The 16362-nt window shown below is 37.8% G+C and overlaps 1 protein-coding gene across 1 annotated transcript; it reads right to left on the bottom strand.

Moving 5' to 3' along the window:
• Positions 1–12539: 12539 nt before the first annotated feature.
• On the bottom strand, positions 12540–14804 carry LOC149661043 (cytochrome P450 4V2-like). The gene is made up of 6 exons (XM_089843664.1): positions 14733–14804; positions 14508–14690; positions 14359–14425; positions 13704–13883; positions 13555–13643; positions 12540–12605 (listed from the first exon to the last, which is right to left on the bottom strand). Exons 1-6 carry the CDS (start codon positions 14802–14804, stop codon positions 12540–12542), a joined length of 657 nt encoding a protein of 218 aa, XP_089699790.1.
• Positions 14805–16362: the final 1558 nt, after the last annotated feature.

The following is a 16362-nucleotide window of genomic DNA, read 5'->3' as shown; positions in this document are numbered from 1 at the left end:
CCATTTCCTCTGCTTCTTCCAAAGATCTCCTTCGCTGGAAATTTTTAGATTATATTGCTTTTATTGGAATTTGCCTAATGTTTTTCTTTTATAATTCTTACCTCGCTATTAAGCCATTTCCTGTAAATATGTGAAATAACTTGTAAAATTCGGCTTTTCTGATTCCTTTGTTACTTGTTAGCACAACCTTGATGTAAGTGGGCAATTCGGCGACAGTTAGCGAGGTTAGTTCCAAATTTGTTGCCACACTTTGAAAGGGCCCTTACCTTTATTAGCTCTGGGTCAACTAAAATAAGCTTGTTCTGATTGCAAATGTTGAAATGAAATAGTCCTTCTTGACGAAATATCGTAGCCATTCCCATAACGGTTTCCATGAAATCTAAAAATAGCAGAATTAATCTCATATCAGGGATGCAGAGATTTGTCACAACCAAACATATCTTATAAACTTATGGTAAAACTAGTTATTTAAAATAGTCTATTATTCACAAGTTGTAGTGGTGATGTCTTTAACGGGTGGAAATAGTTTTAGAAATCTGACGTGACCAAAGGCGAAGACCGACTTGAAACCGTAATTTGGGTACGAATCCCAAATTTGCGGTAATGGAACACTTTTAAGCAGAGACGATATAAATGTCATAAATTTATGAATCACTTCAAACGCGAAAAGTAATATCCTCAGCGACATGATGGTAGTTTGATGGAAAGATTAATTATGCAGTGATCAACACTTCGATCCGCGGTATTTATACGCAGGATTGAGTTAATTTAGTCTACCTCGTCAAATCTTTTAATTTCTATTTGTTTTTCATTTAAATTTTAGCAAAAATGTTTATCTTAATTTGCATAACAAAGTCTAGTCTTGGCTAACAAAGTGGTCATTAAGGAGAAAGCCAAACCAAAACCACTTTTCATTTCAAGCTGATATACATAAAGACATTACTTTCTTACTAACTTTCTTAATAATAAGAAACTAGATTAAGACCTCGAAGTTTTATAATATTCTGTTACGATTTCTATTTATCTTTTTTATTTTGCAACTGGAAATAAAATTCTAAAATCCTTGGGGGTTTTTTTTTCAAGTTTCACCTAAGGGTCTATCATTAAATAATGCATATATATTAAGGTATATCAGGGAGGAGGAATGTTGTTTTGCTGAAACAGACAGCATAGAAAATAAAAATTTCAGTGATAAATATATATCTGAGAACGTGACAAAATGAAAACGCCCGATAATGATTAATATTTATAATTTGTGAATTTCTAATATTCTGATTTTCGTTAAGACATCAGGGATAGATTTAATTTTAGAAGTAGGAATGGAGAACAGATTAATGTGGGCGCGCGTCAAAGTCCCGGATCCCCTTCCCCGGGACGGGTGGGGGGGTATGAAAGAAGAGGCGGGTCACAGCGACAGAGGTAAAAAGGAATTACGTATTTTTCACCTTCCCCGTCAGCAACGTCATCAAAACGTAGTTTAAGTGAGCCAATAAGATAATTTAAACTTTTCGTTACGTCTTGGAGGGAGGGTCTCTCTACTGGTCTATGAGTCGGACTGAAGTACATACTAACCGTTCTCCATTCCTACTTCTAAAATTTAATCTATCCCTGAAGACATCTACAGTGCCTAGTGGATAATACGGCACTGTTCACCGTTGTTTTTAACAGAAAAGTACGCCTTATATGAGCTGGAGTATGAGAAAGATGTGGCTTTAATACGGGTCTTGTCCATGTTGTTTTAATGTCCTAGTGGTTTAAACTAACATTAATAAAGTTTTATATTGCATAAAAAATGAAGTTTATTTTATTATCGTTTAAAAATGCAAATCGGTATTAAAAATTAACCAGTTTCTTGGCATTGAAAAAAATATTTAAAATGAAGTTGAGGAACATGCATTTCCCACCTGCAAAGTTTTTACCTCTCCGAGTGACGTATGTCACGGAGAGGTTCTAAAATCGACAGGCATGGGTGTGTGGGGGTGGGTGGGTGTGTGTGTGTGTGTCAGGCTGTTGTTATTGACTTACAACCCAGGGGACCGCGTTCGCAGTTTCCTAATCGAAGCAAATGTGTTCGCTATTTCCGGACCGCATTCACAGTTTCCGGAAAATTCAAAACTTGAGGCTTTCCACAATTCAATTGGTCACTATTACTTCATCTGACTAGTCAATTGTCCATTCCACATCTGTATTCATTGGCGTCTAGCACCACCATTTTCTGGGCGTTGTTTTAGTCTATCCCACATAGACACCAGTCTGTACTTACTGGCTTCTAACACCACCATCTTCTGGTCATTGCCCATCCCACATGGACACCAGTCTGTATACACTGGCTTCTAACACCACTATCTTCTGGTCATTGTCCATCCCACATGGACATCAGTCTTTACACACTGGCTTCTAACACCACCATCTTATGGCCATTGTCCATCCCACATGGACACCAGTCTGTACACACTGGCTTTTAACACCACCATCTTCCGGTCTTTGTTTTTGTCCATCCCACATGGACACCAGTCTGTACACCTGGCTTCTACACCACCATCTTCTGGTCTTTGTTTCTGTCCGTCCCACATGGACACCAGTCTGCACACCTGGCTTCTACTCTAACATCATCCTTACGCGGCGATCGGCCAGGGTTACGAGAAACGTCCGGCCTCCCTAAGGTGGGGCTTCCACCAAAGGTTCACGCAATTGCGCTGTTCTTATCCATTGCTTCGATTCGAAACCCTTATATACTACCTATTTGAGTAAGGCGAAGCAACCGGCGTATGCTTCATTTCAAACGCCAATATTAGTCAAGGCTCTCAAGAATGTTTAATTGTTCTTTTTCAACGCGATGTAACGATCAATAAGGCGTGCAACTAACGAAGAAAATATTTAATATTAATTATATTTACTTTAATATTTAAGAAAATCTGGTTTCTCAACTCAAAATTAAAACAGAAAGAGTTAAAATGCAGTCTATGCTTTAGTCTGTGTGTGTCCGTCCGTTGTTACACTAGTGCACCGCGTTAGGAGATCGCTTTGTGTTTTGTGGAAAGAAATCCTACAAAACCTTAATATTTGGTTTTCTCATAATGCAAAATTAATATATGGAAATATTTTTCATAATTTCGATGCCTTTAGTGGTTTTGTAGCTATAAAGCTCTGTTTCATTTTGATATCCCAAGAATATTTTTTTTACAAGAAGAACGCTACTATGTTGATCAAATGAACTATTCTTTGTCATTAGGCCTAGTGAACCAAAAAGTAAACGCTTGGGTTTGGTTTTCGTTTCTGTAATGCAGAGACATTAACGGTTCAGTGTGAGCCGAAAGTTAAATGCACTTTTAAATAGTTAGGCTTAGATTTTATAATCATGGTGGAAATCTGGGCCGCGTTCAGTAGAGCTCAGCGCTGTTAGCAGTGTCATACATAACGGGATTTTGTTTTTGAATTTTGACGTCACGGTGCTCAGCGCTGAGCTAGCGCGGTCTTCAATGAAAATAGTCGGGTTTTTGGATAACGTGACGTAAAACGCGTAGTTCTCAGCTTGGTGAAAAAACCATGGAGGAATTAATACAAATAGCTCTTGATGATTCCGATGGGACTATAGCTATTTAATTGGCGTGAAACCAGTTGATCTAGTTTTAATTATAAACGTTGTTGTTATCTATCTCTAAAAATATGTTATCATACAATTTTTGTTAAGCCTTGGTACCTTGCACGCTTTATTGCGCTAGCATCATTCTTAAAACGCCGATGACCGGAGAAAAGCTATGACGACAGAGCTCACCGGTAAACATTTCCAAAATCCACTGTCTTTTTGGTGAGCTCTGCTGAACGCAGCCCAGACCAGTGAAAGGTCTGATCGTAATCGGATTAGAGCTTCGTGTTTTCATGCTTTTTATGGTGCGCATTTACTTTCAATGTGTGAAGCCACAGATAAGCTTGGGTGTTATGTAACGTTAGTGCTGTGCGAGTACTCGATAAGACTCGAGTACTCGATCGAAATAAGAGATTTTCTGAGACTCGAAAAAGTTTCGAGTATCAAACCAAGGCTCGATAAATACTCGAACCTGCTTTTGGAAAGCCTTGAACTCTGAAAATAGGATGTAGTAGCTATAAAAATCTACAAGAAAGTAACGCTTATTTGTTAACAGACGCACATTAGTGCTCATTGGGTAGTTTAGACCATAATGCCAGTGCAGTGTAGTAGGGTAGTAGCTCCTAGCTGGTAAAATAGTGGAAGTAAAAGTAATGAAATAGAGTTAAGGGCGCGTTTACTAGTTATTTATTTATTGGTTTTTTAAGTTTAGGTTAGAAATTTTCGTTTGGAACTTTGCGCGAAGTATAACAATGGCTGCAAATGACTTCGGTGAGGAATGAGATTCCGAAGAAGATATTAATGAGGAATTAAGTTAGTAAAATTTAAAGTGAAAAAGACTAATACCGTCTGGGAATTGATGGAAGTAGTTGTCGATGATCAAAATTACACCAAATGTCTATTATGAGAGCAATAAATTAACAGAAATTGTAAAAACACTAGAAAACCAATTTCCAATTACTCGATAAATACTCGAAACAAATTTTCCAACTACTCGATACTCGATTCGAGTACTCGAGACTCGGCTCGATACTCGATAAGGGAAAATTTCAATACTCGAGACTCGACTCGAAACCAAAAATTCAAGGCTCGCGCAGCCCTATGTAACGTTAACAGTCATGTTGACAAAGTAAGAAAATCGTTGAGGTGAAACGAGAGGATAGTGTTTACGTGGCAACCCTGTTGTGAATATGGCTTTGAACATAGAGGGCATACAGTTGAGGAGTAGAAAATTGGGCCTTTAGAAACACGTAAAGGTAATATCCCTCCAAAGTTTTATCTCTTCATTTCCCGTTTTTCCCCATCGGATGATTTTAATGTGTACAAGTATATCCTTATTGGATGTAGAATGTCGTCTGATTTACAGTATATTTGCTATGCTTTGTATACTGCTTTAATATTTCATAAATTTTAACTTCAGTATTTGTTCATAAAAAAAAGAAACATTTCCATATCTGGGTAAATAAGTTTGTAAGTAGTCGTCTTGACTCGAAGAGGTAATATTTTGGTTTTCCCAACTTGTATATAAGTATTTTACAACAACTGGTTTCGTTATTACCCAAAAAAGTAAGACGCGAGCAGCATGAAAAATTTAGCGTCCCTGGTTTTCTTGAGCGTTTTAATCGTCGAGAAATTGTTCAGTTGTCACGCCGTAAAGTTTAGCGTTTTGCCAAACCCAGAAGTAGAGGTTTCCAAAAACGAAGCTTACTTAAAAATATTAGATTTGGAAAAAAAAATTAAATCAGGGGCAGAATCTCTGATCAAGAATTTTTTGCCTCATAGCTTGGGTTCCGAAGCAGATTTAAGTAGAGAATTTTTGGGCTCTCTGTTAAAATTTATGACGGCTTTGAGAGACCTCAAATTATGGGCTGTTGAAAGTAAGTACATCTTCGTCTCATCGAAATTTGCGTCAGTAGTCCCTTTAACAATGATAAAATAATTAGCCGTAATCCTTGCTTCTTTAAAATTTACCTCTGTTATAATTGTAACATCGCGACACGAACAGAAAATGAGATGAGCTATAGCTCGCGTTTCACGTCTTTAGCACTAAGTACATTTATACTTGCCACAGTGCTCGACGCTTCTGCAAAACCTAGTCGCGGAATACTATTGGGAAATACGGTGTCACTTGGCAACTATCAACAATGTCTGAACATAGAAATTCCCGACCTACGGGTCCCACCGAAAACTGGACAGTATTGCATCCTTGCAATTCGAACGCCCTTACCACCCAGACCTGACAGATTGAAATTCTTTGGACAGGTTTTTCAAAAAATAAATGCCACCTTCGAGACCCAGGTGAAATATCTGGTTCTTTAAATAATAATAAAAGCTAAAATCGTCGACAACAAATCAAAACCTTTTTCGTTTTGTTCAGCTAATGAATTACTTGCGAGGAAACTTATTCGGATTGTACGACCTTCCCGCCAAACTCGGACATTGCGTACTTTCCACTTGCTCAATGGAAGATTTGACCAAGATAGCGACGCTGGGTATAAAATTTATATTTAGTTTGATAATGTGACAATGTTTTTTTTTTAATTTGCAATGATTTATGCTTCACAGCAGGGAAAGAATTGGGGATATATGCTGAAATGGAATCTTGCGAATTGCCAAAAAAATGCAACTCGACCAACTACAAATCATCTTAATGTAAGTCCGAAGCAATAATTTACCATGAAACCTTTTCATTACCATTATATACTTTATATTCGAGTAATTGTTTTTCGAACAATATTCTATTGGACAATGAGTTCCACATGCAACATGTTCGCACGTGTTTATGTAATTGTACATATTGTAGATACGAAACATTTTCTATCGAATTTGAAACAAAAAATCCAAACATGTTACGATGAATTTATGTTATAGATGCGGCTTATCAGCCTTTGCAATTGCGTGTTTAGTGTCGACTATTGTGGTTGAAATTCACGATTGCAGTCGAGGACCGGACGCTCACGTACATAAAAATAGTAAGTGCGCAGGGATAATTGATATAAACCATTAATAATGATGATTAACATTGTTTTCAGAAAGCTGGGCCTATAGAATGATACTGTCGTTCTCTGTTGTATCGAACTTCAAGAGATTCATGAGGACTACACCATCCAAACCTTTTTCATTGGACAGCACGATGGATTTAAAATATATGTCGACGTGGATGGTCATTCTCCTCCACGCATACACTATTTTCGACACGAACTTGTTAGGTAACAAAGTTTAATATATTCAATTGCGTATTAAAATAGATGTTTTATTTTTAAACTTTATAGGCAGCCCCTACAACTATAAAGCAATGACAAAAGGTGTTTTACATATTACTGTCATGGTGACATTGATGTCTGTGGAAACATTTTTCTTTATTACGTAAGTGTGGTCAGGACCGAAGTGATTATATCAAGGAGAATGTAGGCCTATAAGAGGGAAAATTCTGAGTCAGACAAAATGCAAGTAGTCCCCTTTCAACAACCGAAACTGTTCCCTTCCCCAATTACCATGGTTTCCGCTACCACCTCAGGACAATAGAGCGTATGTTCTGGCGCATGCGTTCAAGCCTCCTTGCTCTAGCCTGATGAGCTTGTTTATAATTTTCAATATCTCTCGTTCCCAAAAACGATAACGTGCCGCTCGCCAACGGCAAGTTGTGAGTCGAGATTGCGGTATCTTGCCCTTTTTTACCTCCACCCTTTCCAGAACCCACTTCGGTGGAACCAAGAGCCTTGAATCCTGCTTTTTGGCACCTGTGCTCTAAACCATTTTGATAGAAAGAGGCAAAGAGACTTTTATGTCTTTTCGAAATGGTCGATGCAGTGAACATTTTACGACAATAACTAGGAGAAAAGGTCGTTTTCTTTCTTAGTTCCATCTTTCTTTTGCAGCGCTACACTGATGTCGTACAAAATAGTCCAGACGTATTGTGCGAGTGGAATATATGATCCCTTCGTTAGAGTGGTACGCCGAATATGGCGGTTACGGCCGGCGTTGTTAATCGTTACTGCCGTTGGTTTTTAGCCACATCGTAGTATACGATGAGGCTCTTAGTTTGATCTGCCCTGTTGTCATTCTCGTAGTAGTAGTGCCACAGTCCTGCCTTTGGCAGTATCGTTCGTCATTTTTGAACGTCGAGAGAAAATATTTTTCTTTTTAGCTAACGTTACAGTTCACAGGTGGAGTTGTAAACTTGATACAGGGAAGAGATTATATTTTTTAAATTTTCTTCCTCCACGGAGAATCGAACCAAGGACCTATCGCTCGCCAGCCCAGTACTAAGCAGCCTCGCCTAAAACCACTTGCTAAGAAACGCTCGCGAATAGAGGACTAGTCTCGGAGAGTTTGTCAGAGACAGGGTCCCCTTCGTCTCTCTCTCTATCTCTTTAACTAGGAGTCATGATCTTATTTGAGGCCAGTAGATTAAACTTCGCGGTAGGAGAGGCAAAAAGTATATTATATAAATTTTAACCGACCGGGAATAAGTTTTTCCAATTGATCTCGTTGTTCTAATTTACGTACTTTACGATCATACGATGTGGCTAATATTTTTGTCTTGACAAACTTGTTTACTGCCTTTACTGGCTTCTGGACCCGAATATAAAATTTTTATAGAAGACAAGGTCGAAAGTTGCAGAGAAAATTGGTGGAAAAATATCTTGTTCGTTGGAAACTTTGTTGCGCCCAATAAGATGGTAAATATCGTGACTTTCAATCAAAAAACGTTATCCTTCAGAAAATAGTTTTATCATTGTTCGCTGAAAATATGATCGATATTTTTATTCATAATTTTACCAATATATTGTGTAATTACGCTCCATCCTTGCTCAAAATTTCACTATAAATTTCTTAAGAAATGTGGGCCATAAGTTGTCACTGGTTACTGAGACTTAGTCATGAAGTGATTGAGGTAGGTCATAGATTCTCGAAAAGCAATTCCTAATGAAATGCTGTGAAAGTCTTAGTTCAGATAGGAAGATGAACTGCAAAACCGATTTTAGACAATTCTAGCGTCGTTCTTGAACTAGCTCTCAGTAAGTCTCTAGCATTACGATGAGTCATGCTTATGGAACATATCCTATGAACTCATTATCTCACTAAGCCATGCCATTATGATTCCAAAGGCGATAAATATTTGACAAAAAACTAAAAAAAATTCATTATCTCCATTGCTAATGTAAGGGGCTGTTCTCAAATTACGAAACGCAAAAAAATTATCAATTTCGATCCTCCATTGTTATAAAAAGAAATAATCGGGGAGATCCAATCGTTTTAATTTTGTCACTGTCGAAAAGCGAGTTGAGACTGAAAACATATGTTCAACCCCCCCCCCCTCTGCTTCATATCCACGTTAAATAATTTGCGAGCATCAGGGGCGTCGGAAGTGTTTTGAAGTTGGGGGGGCTCGGACTCCGATGAAGACCAAGGGGGATGTATGGGATGACGCCCCAAACCTGCTCCGGAGCTGTTTCTTAGACATTGTTCTGTGCAGGCGGGTAGAAACGTTTCGAATTTAGGGGTGTACAGTCTAAACATGGATTTGGGCGCCCCCTCCCCAAAGACAAGAAAAATGTTGAAAAATACATTGAACACGGTTGAAACATTGTACTTTAATCACAGTGAAATGGTGAATTATTATGATTTTCCGAAAATCTGTGTCAGACAGTTTTTGGTTGTGGAAAGTTTTCTGCACATGAAATTTTATTCAATCTTATCAATCCTCTCTGGATATGTTTAGATAATTGCTAAGTGATTTAGTTTTTTTCAAGTCGTTGTTGCCCGTAGCCCCGTAGTCAGGGCACAAACACTTTAAGAGAATTTTTAATTTAAAAAATATGATTCCCATTGTAAAATTATAGGATTTTATGGGACCAGGAGTTCAAAATAGCCCCCCCTGATAGGACTCATAAGCGATAAGACCTGAAGTGTGGATGATTCTATTTCAGTGTGAATGTAAGATTCCTGAAAGTGCGTACATCGCACCTTGATCTAATTAAATACTCAAGGGCTCACGCAGAAGGCAAAAAGGCTAATAATTAAAAACCCATAAACAAAAAAGACTTAAAAGTGACTGAAAGTTACCAAATCAAGCTATTTAAAAGGGTCAGGTAGGAAGAGAGGTTTTTCACTGAAAACCGATTTTTATAATTAAAGATATTTTAAAGGTCTGTGAACTTAATCTGTGAGCTTTGACATTTCAGATGAAAAATCTCAGGCGAAATTAAATTGAAGTGCAGCTCAGAATTCAAAGTAATTGCTATCATTTCAAATAAAATCTCCAAAAATTCTTTAAATTTAATTATGCCAAAATGGAAGGCAAAAATTTCCTGAGCGAGCGAAGCGAGCTCCGCGATTTTTTTATCTGACCAAATGAGATGTCGCTAATTCTGCGTTTCAAACGTCATACAGCTGGGATTATAAATAATTATTCCAAAATCCCCAAAATATAGGAAGATTAGTGAAATTATAGGATAAAATGGGATACTTTCTAAAATATTCTCACTTCAGTATCATTTTGGCGCCCTTTGAATATAAATTTGGCGCCCTTTCTGACCTATTTAGGAGCCCTAGTAGAATTTTAGGGGGGTACAATGTACCCTTGTACCCCCCACGTTCCTACGCCACTGGTTCTGTGAATCAGTGTATTCACACATCTAACATTAACGGCACGAATTACGCGATAACGATGTCGATGTGTAACTAAACCAACATGTATAAAGGTCTAACGGATTTTGACAATTTGACTTAGGAGGCTACAGGCTAGTTCCAGTTTTCAGGGGATATACACCGGGGATGAAACATGAAACAATTGCTTAAGAAGAGGATTGGGATATTCACCGGGGATGAGGCATGAGAGTGCAAGGGGATATTCACCGGGGATGAGGCATGAGACTGTAAGGGGATATTAACCTGGAATGAGACTATGCATAAGGTATTTCTCAAGGGGTGAGACTACTATTAAAGAAAATCAGAAAGTATAGCTAAGATATGCTTTACAATTTTTTGTAATGCAGTATGTCTTAAAATATAGAAATTTTTTATTTTTAATCTAAAATTTAATACCTAAATGATTACAAACTAAGAAAATTAAAAACCAAATGTGAGGGGGCGCAGCCCCCTCACATTTTGTTAGAGCAGGGACTTGAGCCCTCCCTGCCCCCCCGGTTCCGACGCCAATGGCGAGCATGCTCTGTAGATGGTGCAAAATCTAATTTACTAAATTTAGCTTTATTTCTAATCCATCTGTCGTTTCCAAAATTTAATCCTTATTGAAATGAAATTTTAGTGGTTTCTCTAGAAAGCCTAAACACGAGTATAGAATTACCTTAAATGATTTTCCAGTGTTTGCCTCACTCGTGGTAAGTGTCCGTCGACATTCAATTATTCCTGGTTGGTATCGTTTATTACGCCCTGCTGTTCAAGTACGTCCATTATAAACCCTGAGCATTAGAATCGAAAAGATCTCTGTTAACCTCTCCATTTCATTTCAAAAATAGGAGAAGAGTCTTAGGAACAGCGTTTCTCGCTTTGCTAATAGCGCGAAGTGTGCTGTCCACCGGTATTATAACATACATTTTTCAATATCCACCAGTTACTCAAGCCCAATACGCGGATTATAGGTATTTATTCAAATCCTCATTTCGGTAGACAAGGGTTCCGAACTAATTATCGCATATATTTTGATATCGCCAGTCTAGTGTTTCAGTTTTTCAAAAACATCTATCTCCAGCCTTCTACTCATCTCGGGTCTTACGCGGTAGGATTATTCCTCGGAACTCACCTAGCCCGACATCCAAAAATCAAACTTGCCACTGTGAGTGTCGACTATTGCCTATTTACAATCATATAAAAACAACTTAAATGAACCACCATTGTATTAGTTAACATCACTTATCGGATGGGTTCTAGCCACGAGCGTTGGTGTTACAGTCTCCATACTCCCATGTGGATCCGGTTTATCATGGACCACGCTTGAAGCGGCACTCTTTGCGGCCTGTCAAAGACCGGTTTGGAGTTTATACGTGGCTTGGATTGTTTTCGTTTGTTTCATTTGCAAAGGAGGTAATGATAACATATGATATGAAAATAATTATACCTTTATCACAAGCGTATTTTGAATTACAGGTCACGTGAACACTCTGTTGTCGTGGCGAGGGTTTCAACCATTGCTCAAAGTCTCATACATGCTATATTTGATTCATTTCGAAGTGCTTCAGGTGTACACTTATTCCAGACAGGGTCCCTTGTATCTCTCCCATAGCACATTTGTAAGTTGAAAAAGAATGTGATAAAGACGATGAACTTCATCTCTTCGTCAATTTAGATCTACTATTTCTTCGGAACATTGTGCGTCAGTCATATCTTGGCCTTCGTACTGTACGTATTTTTCGAAGCTCCTTTGCTAGAGTTGGATAATATGTTTTGGGCTTGGTACCAAGGGGAATTTCGTAAAACTGCTTGTGTTAAAGATATGGATAAAGATAAGTTGAGTTCGCGTTTATAAGACAATGCTTAATGAAAAAATAAAGTAAAACATGTTACTTCGATGTATGTTTTTAATACTTAATAAAAATACAAAGTATCGGATTTTTTCAATAGAACTTTAAAAAACACATATTTTAACTTCCTAGTTTGAAATAATATTGCTTTGAAACGCAACGCACTTACAGATATTTATTTAGGCATTTCACAAAATACCGACTCTTTCAATGCTTTCCTGGTTTAACTTGGTAATATTTCGGATTGAATTGTGAAGAAAGTACAGGGTTTTATTAGGCGGGACAGTTTTATAGTTCAGGCTAGGAGCATGAATAGGAAGGAGACGCCGACTAACGTTAAGAAATAGGCGCGTTTTCTCTCGTTTTGCGGGTCTCAGACGAGGAGAGTGACTGAGCTTTAACGCGCAGGCGCGTGATCTCGCCAGATCTCGCGACTCTGTAGTCTGCTTAACCTCGAATTTGTTTCACTAAGCCTTATCGGACTGGGGAAGTGGTTCCGAGTTTCTTCCCGACAGTAACGCGTTTTGCCGATTCTATATTTAAAATTATTACCATAACAATGCCTAAGTATAAAAATTGCTATTATAAAGATTGCCTGAATAATAGTCTGGCAGTTGGGAAAGAATATATGGAAGGAATATTTTTTATTCCTTTTCCAAAACCAAAAACTCAGTTAGCAAAATGCAAGCGTTGGATTAATTCCTGTGGTAGACCAGATATACATTATACCTTGCCCTCTTACCAACCAGTCGATAACACCATAATTTGCCAAAGGTACTAATCCGCCGTTAAAATGACACGAACATACATAATGTCGTTTAGAAATATTCTCGGGAGTTAAATCCATCCTTCCAGTGGCCACTATCCATTTCTTACAAAGATCTAACTTAGTTTTAGGTTTTGGAAAAGGATGGAATATGACATTGGTCATTTCCAATCGATCCTTAAATTTAGTATTGTTTTGGCAATTTAAATAGGAACATTTCTTCACGTACACCATAATAATTTGCAGAACTAACCTTAAAAGCCAGCTGGTTGCTAAGCCTAGGCTACTTTTGGAGAGTCTCTTCTAGACTACAAACTCGGCCGAGTTCCGCATTTGCGCCGTAGAGATCTTACTAGCTCACCTCTCATTTTTTCCCCTCACCCCCAAGGACTTGAATTTGGAAACCCCCCCAGCATACTGTTTTCCTCTCCTTCCTATTCATGCTCCTAGGTTCAGGCTGTATTGATCTCCCAAATTTTTTAATATTATTTCAGAACAATTAATGTTTGTTTGTTTACTACTATATTTTAACACATGGCTCTACAAAAATAAACGGGTATTTGTCATTATTTCTTCAAAGTATAGTTATTGTTTAGTAAAAATAAATTGAACAAGTGAAATGCAATGTATAAAGATTTTCAATTATTCTAGATTCTAGGCTCGAAATGGAGAGGCATCTCATGAATATTTATGAAAAAAAACGTATTAGGAATTACTTTGTCTCTCGGTAACTGCGAAGTGATTCGGAAATGGCGAAGAACGTTCGCTAAAAATATTTTCAATTCAATCGTGGCGAATGCTTGTCCTGGAAAACAGTTTAAATAAAATATTATTATCAAATATAGATAGAAAGGTGTTGACGAACCGATGCAAATGTGGGGACCGGCTGCAAACGGGATGCAGGCAAATGGGTGTCTTCCTTCGCTGTTCTCCGGATTGAATCTGTCGGGGTCAAATATTTCCGGATTGGCGTAATATCGGGGGTCGTGATGAACGCCTTGTATGAAGATAACGCACGTCGCACCCTTTTTAAGAGTTTTCTCGCCTAAAATTTGCAATGCTATTATTTTAAAGTAAACCCATGAATATTGGAAGAGGTTTTGCAATGGAACTGACGTGACCTTATACCACGCTAACTCTTCATTTTCATGAAAATGGATTTGCTTATACCATAGGTTCATAAGATATGTTGGATATGTTTGTCACTGGTTAATGAGAGTAACGTCTTTTAAGCGTCATTAATTCTCGTAAAGCGGCGCCTGGTGAGGCTTAGTGCAGACTAAATACGAAGATGGAGTGTAAAACCTTGTGTAGTGTATTCTCGCTTGTCGCTATCGAACTAGCTCGAGCTGTAAGCCTCTGGCAGTAAGAAGTATGGAACATATCTTATAAACTTTAGGTTATATGTTTAAGATTCTAAAAGATTTTATAATCGATGTAAAAATCTCTGAAGTAAGAAATGAGTAGTTCCAAAGTGCACTTGCAACGGAGTAATTACCGATAATAATCAGAGAACGAACATATTTGTAAATCTTTAGTGACCTGGCGAGCAATAAATGGAGCTGGAGGACACAGCCTTAGCGATTCCTGCACATAGTTAAGTTTTGGTTTACTTCAAATTGTCAAATTTGTATTCAGTAACTTGTGTCTATATTTAATTAAAAAGAACCTTGGTAACATTTTCGAGATAGGTCAAGTGTTTCAGGTCGTTGTATTCAATGTCTCTTTCGATGCCCGTTCCACAAACTAAAGTCAACTCTTGGTTAACCTTTTCTTGAATATGGGGGTATAGACCAAGTAGATGCAGGGTAATTGTTGTAGAGACAGAGATGCTGTTGAAACCCTGTCGAAGCTATTTAGTATAACATTTTTAGCGCACTTTGCGCTTAATTACCCCTCTAATGAGAGTGATGCATTCGTCTCGAAATTGTTTATCGCTCATCAATTCGGGGTTTCTCTCAAGCATTTGTAGAAGGATATCCGCGAAGTTCACATTTCGAACGTTATCGTCGGGCTTTCTTTCTCGTTAGTTCCTTCTGCGAGCGAATGAAGTTGGTTTTCTTCGGAATGTGTCAGGTCTGAATTTCAAAAAGTGTCAACTTACTTGAAACGTCTCGTCTAATACTTTAACTGCATTTACGGTGTCTTTTCCCTTAGCTGTCAACTTGAATATGTTGTCCGATTGTAACCATGGTCGAACTATGCGGTAACCGAAGCTTTTTTCGCATCTATATTATTGAATATTTTCAAATAATTATGACGTACGGGCGTTTGGGAAAATCCTTAATTATAAATCTATTATGGGTTTTGTTGGAATATTACTTCCGATAAACAAACATTTTAACCTATATTCATCTTCAGAAAACGTTTTCAAAATAATAAAAGGGGGAAAGCTGAGGAGTTTACAAAATGTTAATCCTGTTTGGACGGGAAGATGTCACTGTTGAGGGTTATATGTTGTTATTTGGAAGCAGAGACGATTATACCCATTTTTACCTTAGTATAGATTTGAAAAGGACATCTTGTGAAATATTTTCATTTTCATATTCATGGTCAAAATTCGCGTCTGTAATAAGAAAACATTTTTAGAAATTTTCCTCAAACATTACGCAGACTATTTTTTACTGAATTCCGTAACCTTTTGGTCTGTGAAAACCAGCCATAATCTAAGCCTTAACTAACGCCGGTTTTAATAAGTTAAAAAAAACAAGTAGGGGAAAGTAAAATATTACCTCTCCGAGTCAAGAAGACAACTTACAAACTTATTTAACTAAAAATGGAATTATTCCTCCTTTTTTCCCCTGAGCAATTGCAAAGTTAAAATTTACGAATTATTAAAGCAGTATTCAAAGCTTTGCAAATCTACATTAAAGCATACGACATTTTACATCCAATAAGAATATGTCATGGACACATGGAAATCAGTCAAACGGCGGGATTTAAAATGATATTTCAGGTAAAATCGATCGATTGGGAATTCGGTCGAAAGGGATTCGATCCAATGGGAGGACACCGATAATGGTTGTGAAAATGTAAAGAAATTTCTTCTAAAGGGCCTGTAAAGAAAAGGCACCCGACCCTCTCCATCCACAATCATTGACGTCAGCAGCTGATGTAAAACGTGGCAAAGAATTATTTCGTAATTGTAAAGTGGTTCCTCACATCAGGTTAATCTCTCTTGTGATTGAGTGTGAGTAACCTCGCACCGGCGTTTCCCCAGTCCCCACTTCCGTGAGTCCGAAACCCCAGCCGCGTTTGCTAGAACGAGCGATCGTACCTATAGCAAAGGAGCTGGGATTGGCTCAATTGTTTCACCTGCCGGATAACGCTCAATAACACAAAATAGGCAAATGCCTTGACACTGTTTTCTCCGGGGAATTGTGATTTCAATATCGACTCTTTCCAAATAAAAATTCAACGGTCCGTTGACCTTTTTACAGACCCTTTAAACAGTAAAAGGCCAAAAAGAGAATGAAGAGTGCTAGTTTTAAAACTTGAGAATTCTCTTAAATTCCTCTCATTCC

The sequence above is a fragment of the Phalangium opilio genome, unplaced genomic scaffold (assembly GCF_054372755.1).
Source record: "Phalangium opilio isolate 3A_F unplaced genomic scaffold, DU_Popi_V2 ptg000070l_1, whole genome shotgun sequence".
In the NCBI taxonomy this organism is placed as follows: Eukaryota; Metazoa; Arthropoda; class Arachnida; order Opiliones; family Phalangiidae; genus Phalangium; species Phalangium opilio.
The sequence above is the reverse complement of the archived record's forward strand: the minus strand, read 5'-3'. Positions and strand labels throughout refer to the sequence as shown.